The sequence below is a fragment of the Mobula birostris genome, chromosome 7 (assembly GCF_030028105.1).
Source record: "Mobula birostris isolate sMobBir1 chromosome 7, sMobBir1.hap1, whole genome shotgun sequence".
Lineage (NCBI taxonomy): Eukaryota > Metazoa > Chordata > Chondrichthyes > Myliobatiformes > Myliobatidae > Mobula > Mobula birostris.
The window spans coordinates 72,669,599-72,693,675 of record NC_092376.1 but is presented as its reverse complement, the minus strand read 5'-3'; the positions used below and the strand labels follow the sequence as shown (position 1 = coordinate 72,693,675).

General features: G+C 38.6%; 1 protein-coding gene across 1 annotated transcript in view; it reads left to right on the top strand.

The window, feature by feature from the left end:
• Positions 1 to 24,077, top strand: part of mre11a (MRE11 homolog A, double strand break repair nuclease) — a 72,431-nt gene that overhangs the window by 16,571 nt on the left and 31,783 nt on the right. Inside the window, exons 6-12 of the mRNA XM_072263393.1 lie at positions 5,603 to 5,717; positions 6,416 to 6,601; positions 7,823 to 7,994; positions 8,969 to 9,049; positions 10,597 to 10,723; positions 15,278 to 15,381; positions 20,052 to 20,225. Of these exons, the coding sequence (XP_072119494.1) occupies positions 5,603 to 5,717; positions 6,416 to 6,601; positions 7,823 to 7,994; positions 8,969 to 9,049; positions 10,597 to 10,723; positions 15,278 to 15,381; positions 20,052 to 20,225 (959 nt within the window). The remainder of the gene's footprint in view (positions 1 to 5,602; positions 5,718 to 6,415; positions 6,602 to 7,822; positions 7,995 to 8,968; positions 9,050 to 10,596; positions 10,724 to 15,277; positions 15,382 to 20,051; positions 20,226 to 24,077) is intronic.

Genomic DNA, 24,077 nt, shown 5'->3' with positions numbered 1-24,077 from the left:
AGAAATATGGAAATTATCGTACAGCATAGTGTTAAAAGAAATATGAAAATGATATTAGGAGAGCTATTGAAATTCATAGCCCTGTTAAATGATGGGCCTCACAAGTTTGACAATTGGTTTGTATTTTCCAGTGAGTGCAAAGTTCTGTCGAAAGTGAAAGCTGTGACTTTAAGCTCCCTCTGTAAATGTCACCAATACTGCAAATGCCAGTGAACTCGATTATTTAGAGAGTAATCTCCCTCACAGGGAGGCTTTTTGTGAATGGGAGAAGCTGCAGAAAGCCAAGTAGCCTGCTTTCTTTATCCAGCGGGTACATAATTAAAATTTTCGGATACAGAACAGCAGTACTTGATCAGAAGTGGAAAGTGTAGCACAGGCCTTGCATCGCATTCTGTGTCCACTCAAGTGAAAAGCCACCATAATGCTGAGAGCCCTGCAACATAATATCACCTGCATTGCACACCCTCCGTGTAAGCCCACACCCTCCAGATAATACTTACTGGACATTTTTCCAAAGTCTCTGTTAGTAGTATAAGTTCCAAATATGGTCCAGCAGTAGTCTGCCATCTTAGCTTGCTGCTTAGGGCTGTCAGCAAGTGAAGAAAACCGATTGGATACATATTGAGGAAAGAGAGGAAGAAGGAGGCAATTGAGAGAAAGGGGAAGAGAGATAGAGAAAGAGGGCAAGAGAGAGAATGAGAAGAGAGAGCAAGAAAGAGGAAGAGAGAAAGGGAGAGAGAAAAAGAGAGGGAGATAGAGAAAAAGGAAGTGTGGGTACTCAGTATGGGCGACTGAAGAGATAGTGGGGTAAGAACAAGAAAGGGAAGAGTGAGGCAGATGGCACAGTGGGGTGTAATAGAGGTGAGCAGGTGCTGGATGAGGAGGGAGGGTAGGGGAGAGTGGTGGGGGGGGAAACTGAATGGTGAGGAGAGATACAGAATTTCAGAGGGAAGGGAGTAGGAAAGAGAGAGGCAAGACCCTTAACAGTTTTGCTGAGCAGAGAGATCTTGGGGTCGTGTATGTGGCTACACAGGGTGATGGGGTGGTTAAGGAGGATAATGGAATGCTTGCTTTTATTAGTCGAGACATTGAGTTCAAAAGTCAAGCCATTATGTTGCAACTTTGTAAAACTCTGGTTAGGCCACATCTGAAGTACTGTGTACAGTTCTGGTTGCCCAACTATAGAAAGAATATTGAGGCTTTGGAGAGGGTGCAGAGGAGGTTTACCAGGATGCTGCCTGGTCTAGAGGGCGTGTGCTGTCATGAGAGGCTGGACAAACCTGGGCTATTTTCTTTGGAGCTGAGGAGAGAGAGACCAGAGGGCATGCAATTAGGCTGAGAGGGGGTAGGTTCAAAGCAGATGTGAGGGGTAAATTTTTACTCGGAGAGTGGTGGATGCCTGGAATACACTGCCTGTATGGCGATAGAGGCAAATACATTAGAGGCTTTCAAGGGACACTTGGATAGGAAAATGGAGGGATATAGACTTTGTGTAGCTAGAAGGGATTTTTTTTGGGGGGGGGTTTTGATTTACTTTTTGGCTGGTTCAGCACAGCGTGATGGGCCAAAGGGCCTTTTCCTGTGCTGTACTGTTCTAGGTTCTAAGTTCTTTCTTCCTGAAGTTCCATTATGGTTTATACTGAGTTGTTTTTGAAATATAGAGTAATAGAGCAGCCAGTTTACCAAAAAAGAACAAGTAAACTTGATATTACAACTTTAAACTTGTGGCAATGAACTTAATTGTACCTCAAGGAGCAAAAGAATTCTTCAGACACTTTGAGACAGCAGGAAACAAGTGTTAAATATTTATCTTGTTAAACAGGGGTCCCCAACCTTTTTTGCACCGCGGACTGGTTTAATATTGACAATATTCTTGCGGACTGGCCGACCTGGGGGGGGGGGGGAGCGGGGGTGCTATTAATCACGACCGGAATATAGGTGATAAGTCAACTATTAGTCACTTATAAGTGACTAATACACTCAATTTCATTTCTAAAGGGGTTTATCTAACGAATTTAATATTAAACACACAGCGCATATTTTCCTCGCATGAATATAACGATAAGTCAATTATAACAGTTGTCCCCAACCTCTGGGCCGCGGACCGATACATTACTGCGAAGAATGCAGCGGTACAGCGGTGGTCGGAACGCACCCAGCACACCTTTAAGAAAAAAGCCAAAATAAACAAGCTAATTGATTAGGTGCTACCCGGCACATAAATGTCGGCCCAGATCAGAGGCGACGCAATCGGCAACCGCCTCTGTTCTGGGCCAACATTTACATGCCTGGCAGCACCTAATTAATTAGCTTGTTTATTTTGGCTTTTTTCTCAAAGATGTGCTGGGTGCATTCTTTGAGGCCTGGTATTGGCCCACGGCCTGGAGGTTGGGGACCACTGAATTGTAAGTCACTTGTAAGTCAATAGCATCGTAACATTTTAAGTAACGTTTGGATATTAAGCACACAGCACATATTTTCCTCGTATGAACATATAAAATCATTGCAACACACCAATATCGCTGAATCAGTGGGAGCCCTGGGCTTGTCTTCCTGCAACAAGACGGTGCCATCGAGGGGTGATGGTAGACAGCGATGCTCGAAGGGGGTTCCTTATGTCCAGTCTATTCCGCAATTTAGTTTTCATTGCAGAAAACTCCGCTTCGCAGCGATATGATTTTGGAAATGGAAGCAACGTTTTCAGTGCTTTCGTGGCTATCTCAGGATATTCAGCCTTGACTTTGATCCAGAATGCCAGCAGAGATGTTACGTCAAACTTACTTTTCAGCCCACCGTCATTTGCAAGCTCGAGGAGTTGATCTATTTCCCATATTGACATGGATGATTCACCGGAAACATTCACAAATGGGTCACAGACCTATTCCTTTGCACATCTTGGGTCACTGATAATCTCACGTGCGTTAAAGTTCAACGGTGGGCGTGACAGGGAATGAGGAAAGGTGCAGCTGACTCATTCATATCGCCAAATCATATCGTTTCCCTGTGGCCCTGTAGCACATGCTTTGCAGCACGGTGGTTGGGGACCACTGTTGTTAAAGATGCAACCATAAATAGGTTTTTAAGAAGTTTCCATGATTAATCCAGGTCCACTATCCCTTATCCGAAATCCTTGGGGCCAGTTACATTTTAGAATTCAGAATTTTATGGATTTCAGAACCCTGCCCCGCCAATACCAAAAAACATGTATGCTCGAGTCCCTTATTTAATCTGACTAAGTGCGGTGGACTTTAGGACCCAGCGGCGCACCAAACCTACACACATCCTCCAGTATACTTTAAATCATCTCTAGATTACTTATAATACCTAATACAATGTAAATGCTATGTAAATAATTGTTGTACTGTATTGTTTAGGGAATAATGACAAGAAGAGATTTTATTTCCAACAAAAACATTCAATAAAACATAAAAATATACAGCTTCAAACGAACCGAATCAAACACATGGTAAATGACTTATTAGAATAAATGTAGAACATCACTGTCATTGTCACTATAAAACTTCAGTAACTTGTCTTTCTGTTTATTTAAATCATGTACAGTGATAATTCCGACACTATTTTCTTCAGTAAGACGCCGCACAGACATACCACGATTAAGCTTCTGCAATAACTCCACTTTCTAAGTTATTGACAGAGAAGATTCCTTCTCTTTTTCTCGTTGTTACCCATAGGGGTATCTGCTGCGCTTTTTGACATTTTCATAGTGAAATTAAACACGAAAGTCAACAGTGAACACAAAATATCAGCGAACAGCAAATGCACGTGTAACCAGTACGAGCGCTGAGCCACAACTGACGTCTGGGGGCCTCTGCTAGTGCTGCCACGTCACACCTGAGTGACGTCAGCTGTTAGCGAAAAAAACTTCAGTTTTCGGAGCTTTTTGGATTTCAGAATTTCTGATAAAGGAATGTGCACCTGTAGTGAGAATTCTTTTACATTTACATTTTCACTCCTGGCACCATGGCAGCTATTACACCTCAGAGCATTCCAGAATTCGGAGATCAATTCTGGCCCTGACTGTAAGGAGTTTGTATGTTCAACCTTGTGAGATGTGTGAGTTTCCTCCGGGTGCTCTGGTTTCCTCCCACAGTCCAAAGGTGACCCAGTAGTGGATTGATAGGTCATTGTAAATTGTCCTGTGATTAGGCTAGTGTTAAATAGATAGGATGCTGGTCGGCGTGGCTTATTGGGCTGGAAGGGCCTGTTGCTTATTATATCTCTAAATAAATAAATAATAAAGTACCCAGATTTTTCTTTGACTATATCAATTTCTTTCACAGTTGACCTGAGTTTTAAAAAGAGCAACTTTTCAACATTAGATTACTGAAGCATAGTAGGAACTTGTTTAAATGCAAGGAACATCTTACCTAATTATCCCTCAAAGTCTCGTAGTCATCCAAAAGAGCAAGTTAGAAACCGAATAGAACATCCCCATGAGTAGATGCAATCTGTGCACTAGATATTGGTGCATTGTTATGTGACAACTTCAATGCATTTTTCTCTCAAAACTTTAATGTAAAATTAAAGCAATGGCCATTCAAAGATCCCTTCAGACTCATAATCACAATCCCTTATCATTATTGGGTTAATATTTTTATACTCACAACAAAATAGTAGGAGCACCTTAACCACATGCATTCAAAGAGAAAGTTCACCACCAGCTTTTTGATATCTCTATGAACTGCACTCATCCCACAAACACTTAGTAATATTGCAGTCTGGATTGCTTCTTCTGGAGATGGGGAGGAATGAGATTTTGGATGCTGGTCCAAAGAATGAAGCTATACTATTTTAAACAAAGCCATCAAACTTGAAAATCTGTAAACTATAGATGCTAGAAATCAGGTAAAACAAATGCTGCAAACATGCAGGAGGTCAGCCAGTATTTGTGGAAAGCAAAGTAGTTGATGTTTCAGGTATCAGAATGTTTTATTTCTCCCTGAACTACAAACCTTGGTTCTGTCATCGCTGTCTTGTCAGTCTTCTCAGTGGATGTAACTGACTGCAGTTCAGTTCAGCTCCTCATTGTTTGCCTTCATTTTCTCTCATTTGCCAACCACTTTATCTGCGTGACTGAAATTGAAATCACTTGTATGAAGAAAAAAGTACTACTCACTCTAATGTACTGACTAATCATTACCAAAATTTTCAAATCTTCCATTGTTCAAAATGTGTCAACTGCCAATTTTAGGCTAACACTTCGGGACTGAAGACTAATTTTAGTTTTCTTTTCAGGTTGAATACTGAAATTTAATAAATCATGAATCAGATTTATTGCAAATGATAACTATTCCAGTTTAAGAAAATTGGGTCAAGATATCAAGATTTTGCAATATCTAACATTTTAATTAAGTTGTAAGGGGGAAAAGAAACAAATGTCAGTGGAGAACAAATATTGACAACAATGCTTATGAGACTCATTTAACTGAAGATATTCAGGATAATATGTAATAACACATTAAGCAGAAATAAGGCTGTTAATACCATTGTAGTTCTCAAAGTTATTTTGTAATGTACACCGCATTGAACATGAAATTCTGTTGGTAGTTTGGTGAAGTGCTTTATGTGCTTTAATTCGTAGGAGCCATTCCAGATGAACGTCTCTACCGAATGTTTGTAAATAAACAGGTCACAATGCTGAGGCCAAAGGAAGAGGAAGACAGCTGGTTTAACATGTTTGTCATTCATCAAAATAGGCAAGAAAACAATCATTTTATGATTTGGTGAAAAGTGACATTAATAAGCAACTTAAAAGAATTTGACTGAATAAAATTTCTCCTTTAAGTGAAAGCATGTACAAGTACAGAATGTATAATCCCAAACGCTGCTCCAGTTGAGATTTTCAGTAACATCTTTGTGAAAAGGAATTTTAATTCCTGCTTCGTTCTCATAATGATTTACAAAACATTGCATGGGATTTCAATCTTGGGCCATTTTGTACAGGAACATATACTCAGAAATTTTATAGATAATTTGACATGGGTAGGGTTTGGATGTGTGGAATATCATTTAATATAGAGGATCCCAAATAGTTTGAAGTACGTAATTTTCAGGGTCTGTCTTTAGTACTGTTCTTTTTGATGCAATTTCAAACTTGAGAAAAAACTGTCTTCAAGGAGATGTTCATATCAATGTGCTTTTAAATTCTGTAGTGAAATCAAAGGCTTATAAGCCAGTCATTATTTGTTCACGAGCGGAGCAGACTTAACAGGCCATGTGGTCTAATTCTGCTCCTGTCTTATGGTCAATTTAAAAATTCAGAATAATTTTATTTTCATCAGTAGTTATCACTGATAGATTAAAAGAGTGAAATAATTTAAAGTTAATATTGTGCTTTCAAATATCTCTACTACTGAGCGCAATCTAACTTTGTAATTATGTGTTTCTCAAACAGGAGCAAGCATGGAGCTACAAGTTACATTCCAGAGCAATTTTTGGATGACTTCCTTGACCTTGTCATTTGGGGACATGAGCATGAATGTAAAATAGCTCCCACAAGAAATGAACAACAGCTGTTCTATGTTTCACAGCCTGGAAGCTCTGTTGTCACTTCCCTTTCTCCAGGAGAAGCTGTAAAAAAGTGTGCATCTTGTTTTTGATTGTTACAGCTTTTTTAGCACAGGGTGAAGAGTTAATAGTTATTTCTGTTGCATTAGCAATAGGTGTAAAAAATATGATTTAGAAGTGTTATTTTTATGGTCTATCGCTAACTTCCTTAAGAACGAGTTCCAAGCTTAGTTCTTGAACTCATGTAGAGCTTCCATGATGTACTTAGGTTGGAAATCTCTGCACATTAGCTTGACACAGGTGAAAGTATAACATGAGATGATAATATTCCTACGACCTTTTTAATTCCTGTGTTTGAGATGAGATTTTAATGTTTTAGCTCAGGTTAAAGCTTATAATTCTATTATTTAGCAAAATAGACACATTACTGAACCAAATAGATGTGGTGGCCCATTTGCAATGCAAAATGGTCCTCCCACAATAATTATTAAAATGTTCTGAGATATGAATATATCATGATTTATTGAATATGTTGTTAAGTCAGTGGATGGATGGACAAAATTAATTTTGTGGCAATTCCTTAGGATGGAGGATGATTTGCTTCCATTTTATTTTTGTGGCTTCTGAGGTGGCTGATGAAGCCTGTTTGAAAATACAAATTCTTGCCCAGATGACTGACAGGGCAGTTAGATACTTGTGAGGTGGTGTGCATTTTCCAATACTTATGAAGGTTTGTGTATGTCCTCGGTACATGGACTCGTTCTCGGTACCATCCCCAATATTCAGTTTTCACCTTGAGCTGTCATGTGTCAAGGTTCCTTAGAATCAATGGAAATGTTGCACTTTTTTCTTCAGACACAGTCCAAAAAACTAATTATATTATTTTATTGGGTCCATCCATTGGTTGCAAAATATTTCTATTAAATGCTACAGAGCTTTCCATCTTAAACATCCAGTTGTTACCCAAAAGTAAAACAGATGTTGTATCTGCGTGCTTACCACAAAGTTTCATTGACTAAGCAAAAAATAATTTGGCTGCAAAAGTCATAGTGCCAATCCAGTGACATACGTTGACTTCTGTGCTAAATTGCTGTTATTCTTACCAGTGGCATGTACTGTATAATTCTTTCTGATATTAATACTAAACTTCATCCACATAGTACTCAGTTATGTGCAGGTATTAGGTGATATTGATATGGAATACCATTTAACTATCATTTAATATCATTTAAATGGTTACCATATATGAATGTTGTGCTTCCAATATTTATGGCTATTTATTTCTCTCATATAGGCATATTGGATTGCTGCGAATCAAAGGAAAGAAAATGAATATGCAGAAAATTCCTTTGAAAACAATTCGTCAGTTCTTTATTGAGGATGTTGTCCTGGCAGATCATCCTGCCATATTTAACCCAGATCACCCCAAAGTCACACAGAAAATAGAAGCTTTCTGTATAGAGAAGGTAAGGCAATGGAGAGTAAGGCAAAGGTAAGGCAATGGCCACTTCATCATCATCATTCATAGAACATAGAACATAGAATAGTACAGCACATTACAGGCCCTTCGGCCCACAAAAGATGATGCTGATCATATACCAAAAAAATAACTGGAGCAAGAGTTCTTTATGGTGTTGCAGGATTCTTGATTCTTGAAATATTTTAGCAAAGGCCTGAGCTTTCTTGTTCTTGTAGCTGGCAAGGTATACAAGAACAAGGAGAAGAAATGGTTAAAAGGATAATAAGAGCTACATTAACGGACAAATTAATTTTAAATCCAAAGCACTGGAACTGAAAGATTTGGAATTATGTGATTAATTTTACTATTTTGACCAAAGTTAATGATTTCATTCAATAACTGTCTAATTCCATTCAGTCCAAGTGAACCTTGAAACGTTGACAATTCCTTCCATTCCATAGATAGTTCCTGACCTGCTGAAAGACCTCTGGTTATAGTCCCACCCAAACTTAGTGGAAAAAGCTTGCTTGCATTTACCCTATCTATACCCCTCATAATTTTGTATATCTTTGTCAAATCTCCTCTCAGTCTTCTACATTCCAAAGAATGAAGTCCTAACATTTTCATCTTTCCTTATAACTCAGGTCCTCCAGACTCAGCAACATCCTTTTTTTTTTTGTACCCTCATTTACATCCTTCCGGTAGGTAGGTGACCAAAACTGTACACAATTCTCTGAATTAGGCCTCATGCAGAAGCCAGCATGCATTCCTGTACATTCTAGTAGAGCTTCTGCTTAGCAGTGACTTTGGATATAGATGGAGGTGATGGCAGTACATTGAATATTGAGCATAGGTGGTTATGATTTCATGGTGAGTAGTTGAAGAATAAGGTTAAAATGGTGAGAATGGTTGGAAGGTTCTTAATTATTTATTTTGGAACATTAATCAGTCTTCATTTTGTTGTTGTATTTTATCTTTTAGGTGGAAGGATTATTGGATGTTGCTGAAAGAGAACGCATTGGGAATCCACGTCAGCCAGAAAAGCCTCTAATAAGACTGAGGGTTAGTTTGCTTAATTGGTTTAGTTTCTATTCAAAACACACATTCTAAAAAATAGAGCTAGTTATGAAGAACAGAGGTGCCAAAGGATTTTTCCATTTTGATTAAGTATTAAGTGGATCACCACTCTTTTCTATAGGATGAGTTGTTCAAGGTTGTTTCTAGAAGAAAATCTGGGTGTTGGAGTTCATGTGTCATTGAAGGTGTATATCAGCTTTTATGGTATTAATGGAAACGAGATGGGGAAAAGAACTCCAATGTGGTATGAAATAGGATGCTTTCATATATATGATTTAATGTGAAGTTTTCCCAGAAGGCCTGTTTCATCATTGGTCTGTTTATAGATAAAATATCTTGATTGGGTCTCATTTCAAATTCTGTTTTAATGAGAAACATAAAAATCCTAGTGAAGATTTAGTGGAAGATCCAGCAGTTTAAGGACGTTCAGCTAACAGGATAAGATATTGGGGCTTTTATCTTGAGAGATACATCATGAAACTTTGAAGAGATTTCCCTAAGAACTACTTTTGGAAAAAAATATAAATGAATTTGAATTAATCAATGTGTTAGACAAGTTGATCTAGATAAGTTACGGAGTTGAGGAAATAAGTATAAATTGGGAAAATCCAAAAGTAGATTTGATGCTAAGAAGTTCTTCATTTTGACCTTCGCAGTAGTAAATTGGAGAAAATTTGAAAGCCTTTTCATGATCAACGGACCTTAATAACTGAGCTGGCCAGTTTATGATCTTATTGGCTGGTAGAACAAAGTTGTATGCTCTAATTTTCTGGCGTTTTCATAATAAGATGAAGGAGAATAATGGCATCTTGTCAGAATAGCACAGGATTGATCTTATACATATATGCATTAAATAAATTAACCAAGTCAATAATTTCTTATCTTTCAACAGTGATTATACTTCAAGCATCATAGTCATTTAGCAGTATAGCACAGATACAGGCCTTTCGGCCCAACCAGTCCATGCTGCCCCAGCTAGTGGTAGTTTCCTACAACTGGCCTACATCCTTCCTCCACCTGCCTCAATACACCTCTGCATGTACTTTCCAAATAATAATGTGTCTTTGAAAACATTTAATGTCTGGCATGCCTTCAGGTAGTGAAGGGAATTGTATAATTGCACCTCTCTTCTAAAGTTTGGACCATTTGAAAATTAATGAATTATAATGGTTTATAATGAAATTTTATGTCAATTTTAAGAATTATAATCAAAGTGCTCTTGGTCAAAAATTTGGATTCATAATTTTGGATTTTGCTGTATTTGGTTTGTGTACAAATATTGAGGTTTTGTTGCACTATTGCTTTAATTTGGCTGACAAGCAACCTATCAGCGGGGCTGCTGTATGCAACATCCAGCATCTAATTTATTATTAGCAGCTGTTATTGGAATTTTAAACAAGCTAATTTATTTATGAATCTAAAATTATCAGAAAGCAGAGTGCTGGGTGTTCAAAAATACTCCAGGCAGTTTATCAGATAATGAAAAATAAGTTGTGCTGAGCTTTGCAATTCCTTGTCTTGATATGGTTTAGGTGGATTACAGTGGTGGATTTGAACCTTTCAATACTCTTCGATTTAGCCAGAGATTTGTTGAGAGAGTGGCGAACCCCAAGGACGTCATTCACTTTTTCCGGCAGAGAGAACATAAAGATAAAAAATGTAAGCCTGCATTCTGTAGTTGATGACAAATGTTTGTACATTATTGTTTGCCTATAACTGTGATGGAGTTTGTACATTAGTGTTTGCCTATAACTGGGATTTGTACATTATTTTGTGCCTATAACTATGATGGAGTCTGTACATTAGTGTTTGCCTGTAACTGTGGTGGAGTTTGTACACTAGTGTGTGCCTATTACTGGAGTTTGTACACTATTATTTGCCTATAACTGTGACAGAGTCGTAGAGTTATACAGCATGTCCAACTGGCCCTTGCTGGCCAAGGTACCTTCCTGAGCTAGTCCCAGTTGCCTGCTTTTTTGGCTTGTATTCCTCTGAAACTGTCCTATCCATAAATCTGTCCAAGTAGTCTTTTCAATGTTTTAATTGTACTTGCACTTGCCACTTTACCTGGCGGCTTGGTCTGCTGCTCTCTGTGTGGAAGAGCTTGCCTCGTTGGTCTCCTTTAAATCTTTCCCTTCTCACCTTAAACCTCTGCCCTTTAGACTTTAGACTTCCTTATTTTGACTATCTTCTTTTGGGGAAAAAAACTGTGACTATTTGCCTTGTCTATGCCCCTGTGGTTGTACAAATTCCTAAAAGGTCACCCCAAAGAGAAGAGTAAGGAGGATAGGAAACTGGGGAGGAAATTCATCTTTCAGCAGGACAATGACCCAAAGCACACTGCCAGAACAATCATGGAGTGGCTTCAAATGAAGAAAATTGATGTCCTTGAGTGTTCTGACCTTAACCCGATCGAACATATCTCGTAAGATCTGAAGATTGCTGTCCAGTGCCGCTCCCCAACTAACCTGGCACAGCTTGAGCAGTTATGCAAGGAGGAATGGCAAATCTTGCTTAATCACATTGTGCGAAGCTAATAGAGACTTGTCCAAAACTAAACTACTGATTTTAATAGCTGTAAGAGGTGGTTCAACTAAGTACTAAGCAGAGTGGGGGTGAATACTTTTGAACTGCTGACATTTCAGTTTTTGAATTTTTGATTTTTCATGCTTTACTATTTTCCTTGTTTTTTGGGCTCTACTGTGGTGAGGGGGAGCATGTGATTCACAAATATCAACTCAATTAAATTGATCAAAATCTCTGGTTGTAATGCTCATTTATGTGAACAAGGGGTTGAGGGCAGAATACTTTTACAAGGCACTACATATCCTCTGGTCGAGGTGAAGAACCTTATCCAATCGGGTTGCAGAATCTTCTCTGAGACTTTTAGGAGGCGTTCATATTTCTGTTAGTGGAGGAGTTTGGGAATAGTTTAGAGGCTTAAAACTAAAAGAGTCAATATAGTGAATTTGGCCTTTTTACCTTGGAGCGACAGAGGTTGAGAGGTGACCTAATAGAGTTGTACAAGATGATGAGAGACATTGATTGTGTGGATAGCCAGAAGCTTTCTCCCAGGGCTGAAGTGGCTAACACGAGGGGGCATAGTTTTAAGCTGCTTGGAAGCAGGTACGGAGCGGATGTCAGGAGTAAGTTTTTCACACAGAGTGGTGGGTGAGTGGAATGCACTGCCGGCAATGGTGGTGGAGGCGGATACAATAGGGTCTTTTAAGAGACTTCTGGATAGGTACATGGAGCTTAGAAAAATAGAGGGCTATGCAGTAGGTTAATTTTAGGCAGTTTCTAGAGTAAGTTACATGGTTGTCACAACATCGTGGCCCGAAGGGCCTGGAATGTGCTGAAGATTTCTATGTTCTGTATCAAAAAATTGGCATCAATCTGCTGACTGTATTTAATCCAAATGAATTGGGTTGTGTGGTAATCTCCTTTTAAAGACATGTTATGGCAATTTCAGTTGTTAGTTGCTTGATCAACAATATTAAGACACTTCATTGAGGAATTGAATTTCTTAAGTTTTTCTAGATCTCAACAATAAAACTAAGATAACATGGCATTTCACTGAGACTTGATGGACAGATTTGGCAATAAATGCCATGACTGCTTACCTTAGTAACTCTTTATTGAGTTGAATGGAATGTGTTCTGATTAAGTAACACTTTTACTGATAGCAATTTATCTAGTTCTTTCTTTCATCAAATCCAATTTTTAAACCGTTGTGTTGGGTTTTGAAGTTAGGCTTTAGAATCGCTATTCATTTGTTTTTTTTTGTATTTTCCTTTATCGGCATTGGGTGCATGTCTTGTTTTCCACCTCTACTTTAATGCTTGTAATGGCTTATTGTAATCAAATTGCAAAATTAATCTTGGTAATATGTCTAATTTACTGCATTTGGTGCTCATTGTGGTCTCCTTTGCATATGACCTCTCCAAAGTAGATTGGTGATCATTTTGGAGAGCACTTCCATTTGCTTTCTCAAGTGTAGACAATGAGTTTCCTGAAGATTCTATTTTCCTGTCACTTTAAGTCTCCATCCACTCCTACTCTCACCTCTGTCTCTGGCTTCCTACACTTTTACATTGAGGCACATCATATGCTTGAGAGACAACACCCCATCTTCTGTCATAGCACATTCTGGCCATAGAACCCAATACCAAATTCTCCAAATTAAGGTGATAGAACTGGCCGTTTTTGTCAGTCAATATTTTGGTTGTGTTTTCCTTTTTTGATTGGTATGCTGTGAATACCTGAGTTAGCAAATTTTACACAAGAAGCATATTTTGATCCTAATTGCTAATCCAATCTGACATTATTACATTTGACTTCATTCTATCGGAGATATTCCCTTTGTTCTATATATCCCTTTCCTACTTCCTCTGCTACTGAAAACTAACTTGTTTCCTAGTTTCTAGTTTTCAATCCTGAGCTATTAAGTTTTTCTTTCCACAGATGTTGCCTAATTTGCTGAATGTTTCTTGAATTTTATGTTTTTATTTCAATTAACCAGAGTCTGCATCTCTTGATTTTAATAGATTCCTATTTTTATTAGTTTCAAAAAATTAAGGGTCTGCGCTGTAGAATGTATTACCAATTTCGGGATGAAGATGAATGTTTTGGCTCATACTGGCAGCATGAAGATTTGCACATGGTTCAAGTTATGTTGTTATCTTGACAGCTTGTTCTTAAGTAAAGCCTCCTAGTTTCTGTCTGGCACCATGCTGATGGTGTCATTTGGAGCTTGGTACATTATTTTTTAAAATTTTTAAACATCTGCTGAACAGGAACATAATACACAAGGCATCTTTCCTACTTGTATTAATATATTTGGTTTTTTTGGACACCTCTGCAAAGTTAACAATTGGTAATTTTAAATAATGAAACTGAATGAGATAGAAATAAACTTAAGAAACGAGATAATTCAATAACAAATTATCAAAAGTGAAATAGAGTGGGAAGAAAAAGCAGTACACTGAGATTGAAAAGCAAGAAAAATGTAACACTTAGTCTAATAGTTTTACAGTCTTTTGAATATTCAAACTTGAGGAAGGATCGTTGTGATATTTAATTTTTGATGATGAGAAGATTTATTATCATACATGGATACTGTCGAACGAGACAGTGTTCCTCTGGGGCCCAAGTGCCTAACGTATTTTCAAAATAGTGCGAGAGAAAACAAACACACATATTGTTACGTAAGAAAACACATGTAGGGACCAAGTTCCTAAGCAACGTGCAAATTGATGGTACAGCTCCTGGCAATCTAGCCTGTCCTTCTACCAGCCGAACACTGGAGGGCAGCACCAACAGGAGAGGCCAGCTCCCAACTGAACACAGACTGCACGCCATACCGCCTCCAGCATCGTCTCACTTAGACTGCAGCAACAGGCAAGCGTGCTTGAGGCCTGGTCCTCGCTACAGCCTAGGCTACGCTGCTGCCTTGTCACCTGTCTAGCCACCAAACAAGGGAAACAGGTCTGCGGCATCTCACATTATCAACATCCAACAGGGTCTTAAAATTGCAAGAGAAACACCCAAGACAGTCACAGTTACACTGCACGCTGCTTTCGTGCATCAACTCTGAGTAGCAGGCAGCAGCAACACAGGCAGCTCCCATGAAGCCCTCTCTTGCTCGTCAGCCAGCTTTGCCTTTTCTCAGCCTGTCGGCCAGCGCCGCCCTCTCCCAGTCCATCCACTGAACCCATTGTTCTTAGAGTGCAGTATAGTTTAACAATTAAACTAAAAAACATATTTTATAAAGAAAAGTGCAACTTCGGTTGGCCCCCGAGAGACTGCTGTATTCGAACCCACTGCCATCTTACCAGAAGAACTTGTATTTCATAGAGAAATAGAACAATTGAAAAGAAAAGAAATGAAAGGTTGGGTGTTGATCATATGAAATAAACAATGGAACAGTATAAACTGGCCAATAATTTCAAATAATCTGTGGTTAGTTGCCCACCTTTTCTTTGTTCAACATTGCTGTGCTACTTATTCTTAAATAATATAGAGCTCCATAAGCCTTGCAGTTATCTTAATTACAGTTAATCAGATTTATTATCATTGTTTTATTTCTGTTTGGCATGAAAGTAGTTGTAGTCTTAACTCTTTTTCCTCTCAAGGTAGTGGCTTTGTTTTATGGAGGGCTATTCATGGAAAGAGAGTGATGGAGTTTGACAATGTTTTATTTTGATTTTGCAGCAGATACAGAGATTAATTTTGAGAAAATTACAAATACATCTTTAGAAGGGATGACATTAAGAGTGGAGGACCTAGTGAAACAGTATTTTGAGACGGCCGAAAAAGTAAGTTAATCTCATTTTGAAACTCTGTCAATTATAAATATACCTTCATAGCAAAAGTTATAGAATGTTTAAAAAAACATTTTTGAATTTCATTAAGTGAATCCCTAAGATATAGTTTTCTTTATCTGCCTTAAAGTAATAGTCTATTTTAAAACGATTAGAGTTAATCCCACTGATTTTTTAAAAAATCCATTTTTTGTTAATGGCCTTTTGCAGTTAGTACTTGTGAAATTACATTGTTTTTGTTCGGTTGTTTTAGATACATGTAAAGGTGATGAAAAACCGATTTTTTTTGTGCAAAGAGCAAGAACAATATAGATACAAATAAAGGCTGCTTTTCATCAATTTTTTCTGTATTAGTATATTGTCTTCAAATTCTGCAGCTGCTGCGATGGATTTGTGAAGGTTTTTTTGCTGTTACATAGTCCATTCGTGAACTTCTAGAGATGTACCAAGTCATTACTGTTTACAATCTTTACCCAAAAACTCAGTTTTATGTATGTGCGTTGTTATTTTCCTGCATTAGTATTTTAAAATTAATGGATTTAAGCTATTTTTGAAATTGTGTGGTATTCCAACTATTTTAACATGAGTATTCAGCATTTTTAAGCATTACAGTAGCAGGATTCAGTATAAGTCCCTTTCCAAGAATATTGCTAGATTTTTATGGTGAGGTTTTTTTTCAGAGATGACAGATGACTGGGAAGTCTTGTCAATTCATCTGTGTCCTTGGCACGTTCTATTTAATTTGTGTATTTTTGGTGGGGAAAAAATGAGGCAAAGGATTCAGTGTTCAGCATTTTGGTTGTATTAAATAGACCTCCAGTATCATAGAGAGCTGTCGTTTTTTTTCTTTATTTCATCTCCATCATGTCAACCTTGATAGTATTTGACAATCTATGATTGGTTATAATCAGAATTATTCTCCATTTTCTTAGCTTGTAGAGTATTTACATGCTAATAGGTAGAACAGGTGATCAACTCACTTTGTATTAGAGCAATCCACTAGAATACTGAAGCTTTACTTCAGCTGCCTTAACAAATATATTTGGCAATTTGCTATTTCATTTCACATTTAATATAAAATCTTCACTGCATATTATCCATCCTGTCTGGTAAGTTACAAAAACACATATCAAATCTTTAACAACAGCACAAAGATTTGGTTCTTATAGCAGTGCTTTCATGTGCGATGTAATCGGGTAATTAATATGGTTGTAGCTGATGTGTAAAGGAAGGCTGATCCTTTTACTTATAAGGTACCAGTGTATGGGTATTCTTGAAGGTGCACAATACATGAAATGCTGCGCAGCATGCATTTTGATTTGAGTGTAATAGAGTCATAAAAATGACATGAGATTTGGGATTTGCACATTAAAGCTGTCTTTAGAATGTTGTGGACTGCATCAGCATTATTTAAAAGGTACCCTTTCTTCTGGGCCAGTGCTGGGGAGTTAGAGATAACCATCTGTCTTCCCATTCACCCTTAGCCATCTTCTTGACTGATGCCTTCTTGCCTCATTTCATCCCTTTTCCTCCTTCCCCTCATTCATCCATTGGTATCACTCTGCCTATAATAATATATTCACTGATTGCCTCTAAGCTGTGCACCTTAGATCTTCTCTCCTTGTCCCTAATCGCTTTCTCCCTTTTATACTTTTGCTTCTCTTTGCCATTTCCCTAAGTATCCCCTTTTTCCCCTGTGAGACACCCCATCCTCCTCCACTACTATATGTACCCCATCACTTAGCACAACACTGAGAAAGGTTATTGTTTTAATTATGTCTATGTTAGTTTTCAGTAGAGTAGTCTCATTAGTCTCACTCACTTTCCTTATTTCTCTGTTGCTCTCACATGTCTCTCAAATCTTGCTCAATTCTTTTCGCCACTTAAATATATTAAGGGATATTTTACTTAGCCAATTGATTTTCCAGCATATCTTTGGGAAATGGGAGCAATTTGGAGCACCTGATGAAAGCTCTCACAGGGAGAACATGCAAACTCCACATACCATCCCTGGTCAGGATCGAACTTGAGTTTCAGAAACTGAGGCAGCATCATTAATTGCTACACATTCATGCTTTCCTCTCTCCCTTTGTGATGTTCTTTATTTGCAATGGTGGTGGATTATTGATGAAAGAGCAAATTTCCACTTCAAGGCTTATTCTGTAAATAACAACTTGGGATTCTGGTGTCAGACTATCATCTGAGGAGCTCTCACAAAATTGGCTCAGGCACCCTGTACAGAGGAGTTAATTTGTAGGCTCTCGTTTTTTAGAAAATCCATACAGGTGAAGGGTTTGAGATTTATTTCTATTTGAACCATTGAGGTCAGATATGACACTTTTCAGTGATGCTGATGTCTTTCAAGGTAATCTCCTCCTAGCTTCGATTGAAAATGATATTTGTCTCAGGCTCCCTCCTTGCCTACATTAATACAGGTTCAGACATCCCACCCTGCAAAAACTCATTTCAGGAAGGTAGCACTATCAGTATGCGGGAGACTCCCAGAACTTCCGGGAGAGGTGGAATGTCTGCAATAGAGTAGCTCCTTAGCAGCTAGCCAGCTAGTTTAAATAACGTTAGCTATGCTAATGAACGAATGACACCTGTTAAACTCACGTCCACGTGTCTTTTACAGTCTTAACCCCCCATGGGCAATAGAAAAATCACTGTTGCAAACAGTGCAGTGAGCAACACTGTCATTATTTTTGACCCCTATCAGGCAGGGGTACACTTTAGTGTCATCTGGGATGACGTACGTTTTATATTTTTTTTGGAACACTCTGCCACTCTGACTTCTTTTGGAACTCTCTCACTCTTGCTCTCTCCTCTCGCACGCACGTTCTCTCGCTCGTTGCTCACGCTCGCTCTCTTGTGCACTCTCTCGTCCCTCTCGCGCTCGCTCTCTCGCACTTGCTTTCTCGCTCTCGCGCGCTCTTGTGTTCGCTCGCACTTGCTTTCTCGCTCTTGCTCTCGCTCTCTCTCTCGTGGTTGCTCTCACTCGTGCTTGCTTTCTTGAGCTCGCTCTCTCGCGCTTGCTTTTTCGCTCTTGCGCTCACTTGCGCGCTCTCTCGCGCGCTCTCAAAAAAATCAATTTCTGGGACATTGTATATAATTTGTGGGCGTCAGGGAGCCACTATTAATATTGTTACGTACCCCGTAACTGGGTTGCCAAACCAGCAGAAATGGATCACTCAGTTGGAGTCTGGATTACTAGAAAGTTTTATTAAAGAAACAAGCAACACAGTACTCTAATCAAAAGGATAATAAATGCAACAGTTCAGCAATGATAAAGACACATGTACACAGAATTAAGATAACAGGATCAATCAAACTCTATCGTTGTCTAGGGGTAAATGACCAGTTTCAAAGTGACGCAAAGTTCAGTTCAATTTAGTTCAGTTCAGTTCGCAGTAATCGCTGCTGTGGGAGATGGACAGTGGGGGGAAGGAGAGAGAGAGCAAAATGAATGAATATTCAAACGGCTTCCACACAGACCTTCGATATTCTTCGCAATCAGCTTTCGGGCGAGCCCTTTGTGATGTCATCTGAGGTCACCGACCGTGACCCCTTCATTTCCAAATACGATCATTTCTCTGCGGTGAACCTGGCACCCAGGCAAGGGTGGACACACACCAGGTTCCCGCCGATCGTGCCTTTCCACCCTGTGTGTCTATGGCTTGTCCCGCGACCAGCCGTCCAAAACTTCCCACCGACTTGTGGGAGACGCACCGCTTCCAGGGTCTCGTTACCTCGGGGTGTCGTGTGTGTTGCCTTAGTGAACCTGTCCCTTTTTATCCCCCTGCTGGGGTATCGCCTGTCCATCACTTCAAACAGTTCAGGGTTCAAAGGGGGAGCCGATCTTGACAGCTCTCCTTCCGTTAAACTCTCCCGTCCCTTCATTAACATCTCCAAATGCTGCTCCATTGTTTTCCTTATCTCTCTTTCTCCTGAAGACAGGTGGCAGACCAACTGCTGATCCCACTGGTGCCAGCACAGGACAACTAACATCTTAATCTATGTATATTCTCGTCACAATATGTGGGAGACTCCCGGAACTTCCGGGAGAGGTGGGATGTCTGCAGGCTGCTGGGATGTATCTATCTGTTGAAATTCCAAAAGCCAAGGACAATGTTATGAGCATCACTGGGTAAAGTAAAAAAAATTGAATCCCAGTAACTCCTGTGAAGTTATGTTCTAGCCCATCTCTTAGAAGGGGTAATAATTTGAACATTCAGGGCTTCTTTCTGAATTGTTTCCACGTTTATTAACTGGAGTGCCTGACTGTCACAAAAATGTTTTTTTTATCCCATGGTATGGCAACATTGTGGAGCAAGCTGACTTATCCAACTGCTTAAAGTCACTGTGCTGCTTGTTGGTGCACAGGTGCAGCTTTTCTTATTTATGTGAGTTAAAGACAAGTAATGCAGAGCAATTTGAAGTTTCTCTCCAATTGTTCCTTAAACTCTCATTTGTCTATTTCCAGAAGTTCACAAATACCATGTTTGTTCATTTCTTTGTGCAACATTTTCCTCTCTCTCAGTTCTAATCATAACAGTTGTTGCAAGACAACGAATTCCATGACATATGTCAGTGATAATAAACCTGATTCTGTTTGTTTTTTTAAACTTTAAATGTATCTTTACGTTACCTTTCCTCCACTGCAGAGTATCCAATTGTCACTGCTAACAGAAAGGAGCATGGGAGAAGCAGTGCAAGAGTTTGTTGACAAGGAAGAAAAAGATGCTATTGATATCATCGTAAAATTACAATTGGAAAAGACTCAACAGTTTTTGAAAGAGCGGCATATTGATGGTATCGAGGACAAGATTGATGAAGTAGTAAGTAGTTCTATTGCTTTACCATAACAATCTGCACTAGAAAATGCTGGTTTGCATTTTTTAATGCAACAATTTAGACAAATATCCCAAAGTAAACATAAGTGAACTAAATGTAACCTGAATCACAGAAAATCAGCAACATCTTGTTCAGTGGAGTGTTATGTTATTAATCTGGGTCTTACAGAAAGTGAGGGCTATGAAGAAGTTTAGGAAGAGAATTCCACTGTTTACAGCTGAGGAAGCTGAAGGTATAGCTGCCAATGGTGGTGAAAGTGAAAAAGCTAGGAAATAGGGTATATTGGTGAGGAAAGAAGACGGAGAAAGAAGTGTAGTGTCTGTAATCTGATCCAACAGAGTAATGGTTCAGAAAATCAAATACATATGAATACAATGAATGTGAGTTTTTGGTGACAAGAAACCATTGGAAGACAATGAAGAAATGGGTTAAGAGCATGAATAGATTTGAAACTGGTATGTTCTAGCTTTCTGCAGAAAATCCGATAAAGCAAGGTTAGAGATGTGGAAGGTTATGAAACTATATGTAACTTATATTAGAGAATATGGAGTTTGAAGTAAGGTTTGCAATGAATGCTGCGGTTGCAAACAGCTTGAGCCTGAGATTTTTTTGGAGAAAAATAAAGTTTGCAGATTTTATGCCTTTCTATGCTTTCCATTTTTACTTGGATGTTATTGTAGCATTGTGACAAGGTGCATTGGTTTTAATTGTTCAAAATTCTCTATATTTGTAGAAGGAGCCAATAGGTTGTAAAATATCGTATGTGACAGAACGTTGGGCAGGCAATTATAAGGGACTTTGGAGAGTAGAGCTTGCCGTCTTCATTTTGACAATGAAAACTGACGTGTCTGCAGATGAAAAGTGGTCAGAAGGTGGATCCCTGGTGAATTTGGAATATGTGGGGCAGAGGTATAAAGGTTTGTGGACCCTCTGGAGATAATAGATTGTGAAAGGAAGCTATGTCTGAATCCACTCTGCCAAAAGTTGAGTGGATAAGAGTGATACAGAGGTACAGAGAAGAGATATTCATGTAGACTACTGCACTAGTTGCTTAGTGCTACTCTGATTTGAATTTTCTAAACTGCCTACCTGTCTTCCGTTTCCATGCTACTTCTGGGATGTTACTTTGAATCTTTTACTTTAAAATACCTGTTTAATTCATCTGCTATCTACTTGATGTTCATTATTAATTTTCCATTCTCATTCTCTATAGGATTAAACATAATTTTAACATCAATAGAAACTTTTGCTATCTGTGTTGTATTTAAGGCTAGATTTATCTCATATTCTTAATTCTTTTCTTCACTCTTATAGTCAATTTTGTATTCCATCTGATCTTTTGATCCACTGTCTCAGTTTGCCCAATCACATTTCTTTTAAGCTTGATGCTACTTCAAAGTTCAAAGAAATTTATTATCAAAATACATACAAACGTATATATCACCATGTACAACCCTGAAAGTCATTTTCTTGCGAGCATACTCAGTAAACCCAAGAACCATAATAGAATCAATGAAGGACTGCACCCAACAGGGCAGACAAACAACCAATATGCAAAAGACAGCAAACTGCAAATACAAAAGTAAAGAAATAATAATGAATAAATAAGCAACAAATATGAGTGAGTCCGTAGGTTGTGGGAACAGTTTAGTAATGGGGCAAATGAAGTTATCCCTTTTGGTTCAACAGCCTGATGGTAGAGGGGTAATAACGGGTCCTGAACCTGGTGGTCTGAGTCCTGAGGCTCCTGTACCACCTTCCTGATGACAGCAGTGAGAAGAGAGCATAGCCTGGGTGGTGGGGCTCCTGGATGATGAACGCTGCTTTCTCGTGACCTTTCTTTGTGTAGTTGTGCTCAGTTGTGGGGAGGGCTTCACCCATAATGGACTGAGCTGTGTCCACTACTTTTTGTAGGATTTTCTGTTCAAGGGCATTGGTATTTTCATGTCAGACCTAACATCATATGATGGGTCATCCCATGGAATTATCTTTCCTATTGGACTGTTTATGTTCTGTGAGTTCTGAAAGACCCTCTGCCATTTCATTGAAATTCACTGATCCCTTAAATTAATTGTTCAGTTCAGTTTTAGATATTTTGATGCTCATACAATTGCCCTTATTTAATTTTAATAATTTTTCTCTAAAGCTAAGAGGTGCCTTCATGAAGAGCACATTAACTGATTGTGCAGCAGTTCAAAATACCAGACAAGTTGCAATCCAGATTGTTTCATGATTGACTCCAGAAAATCTTTAACGAGTAGAAAAATGTGAAGCTCCAGCTTTTTTGCAGGAACTATTTTTTAAAAAATGTAACTAATGATAGTACTCTGAGGTGCAGAAGGATTTCCGATTCTAGTGCATGACTCACAAAGGGTGAGTACTCAGGTACCACATAAAATTTGGAAAACTAAAGAATTATTACTGTTTATGGCTTGGGACTTGAATGCAAAAGTAGGGAGGTTGTGCTTCATTAGGGCATTCATGAGACGTTGTCTGGAACACTATAAGGTAGCAGTGTCCCAAGGATAACATCAGCTTAAAAGAGAAAATGAGCTTATATAAGAAAGAAACAGAGAGTACATCAGAACTAGGATGGGAATTAGCTTGATGGGAATAACAGCAGAGATAACTAAATGGATACTCTCCATTGCAATAGCAAGGCAGTAGGTTCATGTCAGTTGAGAGAGAGAGGCATTTAAGAATATAGTTTGAAATGAATTAAATCAAGTTGGGTTTACTTTTGGTACCAACATGATCCTGGATTAGTGATCAGTTTTTTTAAAAACGCAAACACGAGCAATTCTGCAGATGCTGGAAATTCAAACAACACACATAAAAGTTGCTGGTGAACGCAGCAGGCCAGGCAGCATCTCTAGGAAGAGGTACAGTCGACGTTTCAGGCCGAGACCCTTCGTCAGGACTAACTGAAGGAAGAAAAGGGTGATCAGTTAATGATCAGTTTTGCAGTTTTGTAAGAGGATTTGAAACACAGAGTCTGATTATGGATGTCTCAGAAAGTTTTGCACCAGAATTTATAACCCTTCGGTCATATGGAGTTGAGACAAGAACCATAACAACGTGGGAAAAGCTCTACATCAGAGGTATATGATTGGAAAACTAATAATTTTCAGTTTAATTTTTTTTATATAAGTTGATAGCAATAAAAGAAACTATGCCTTTAGCTTCCTAAAGAAACATTACTCCGCAATAAATTACTTGGATCTAAGATTGGTGGTGCCTCCAGTTCCTGGTTATTGTCCAGTGTGTCTGGTGCACAGTTAGTTAAGTAGATTTTGAATAAAGACAGGATAGGAATCAAATGTGGTATCTGTGATCAGAAAGCAATACCAATATTGCTCAGTTTCATGGAGAATAATCAATGAGGGAGGTTGTAGTAACCTGACTGTGCCAGTAGATGATGCAAGTGAGCTTTGTAACTGGTAAAACAAACAGTCCTTTTGCTCATGACCTTTTACTTCATACTTTATTGTTGCCAAACAATTGGTACTTGAACGTACAATCATCACAGCAATATTTGATTCTGCGCTTCACACTCCCTGGATTACAAATATTAAATATTAAAAATAAGTAAATATTAAAAATTTAAATTATAAATCATAAATAGAAAATAGAAAAATGGGAAGTAAGTTAGTGCAAAAAAACCGAGAGGCATGTCCGGATATTTGGAAGGTACGGCCCAGATCCGGGTGAGGATCCGTTCAGCAGTCTTATCACAGTTGGAAAGAAGGTGTTCCCAAATCTGGCCATACGAGTCTTCAAGCTCCTGAACCTTCTCCAAGATATTAGAGCAGTTGTTAAATATAAATATTGCATTA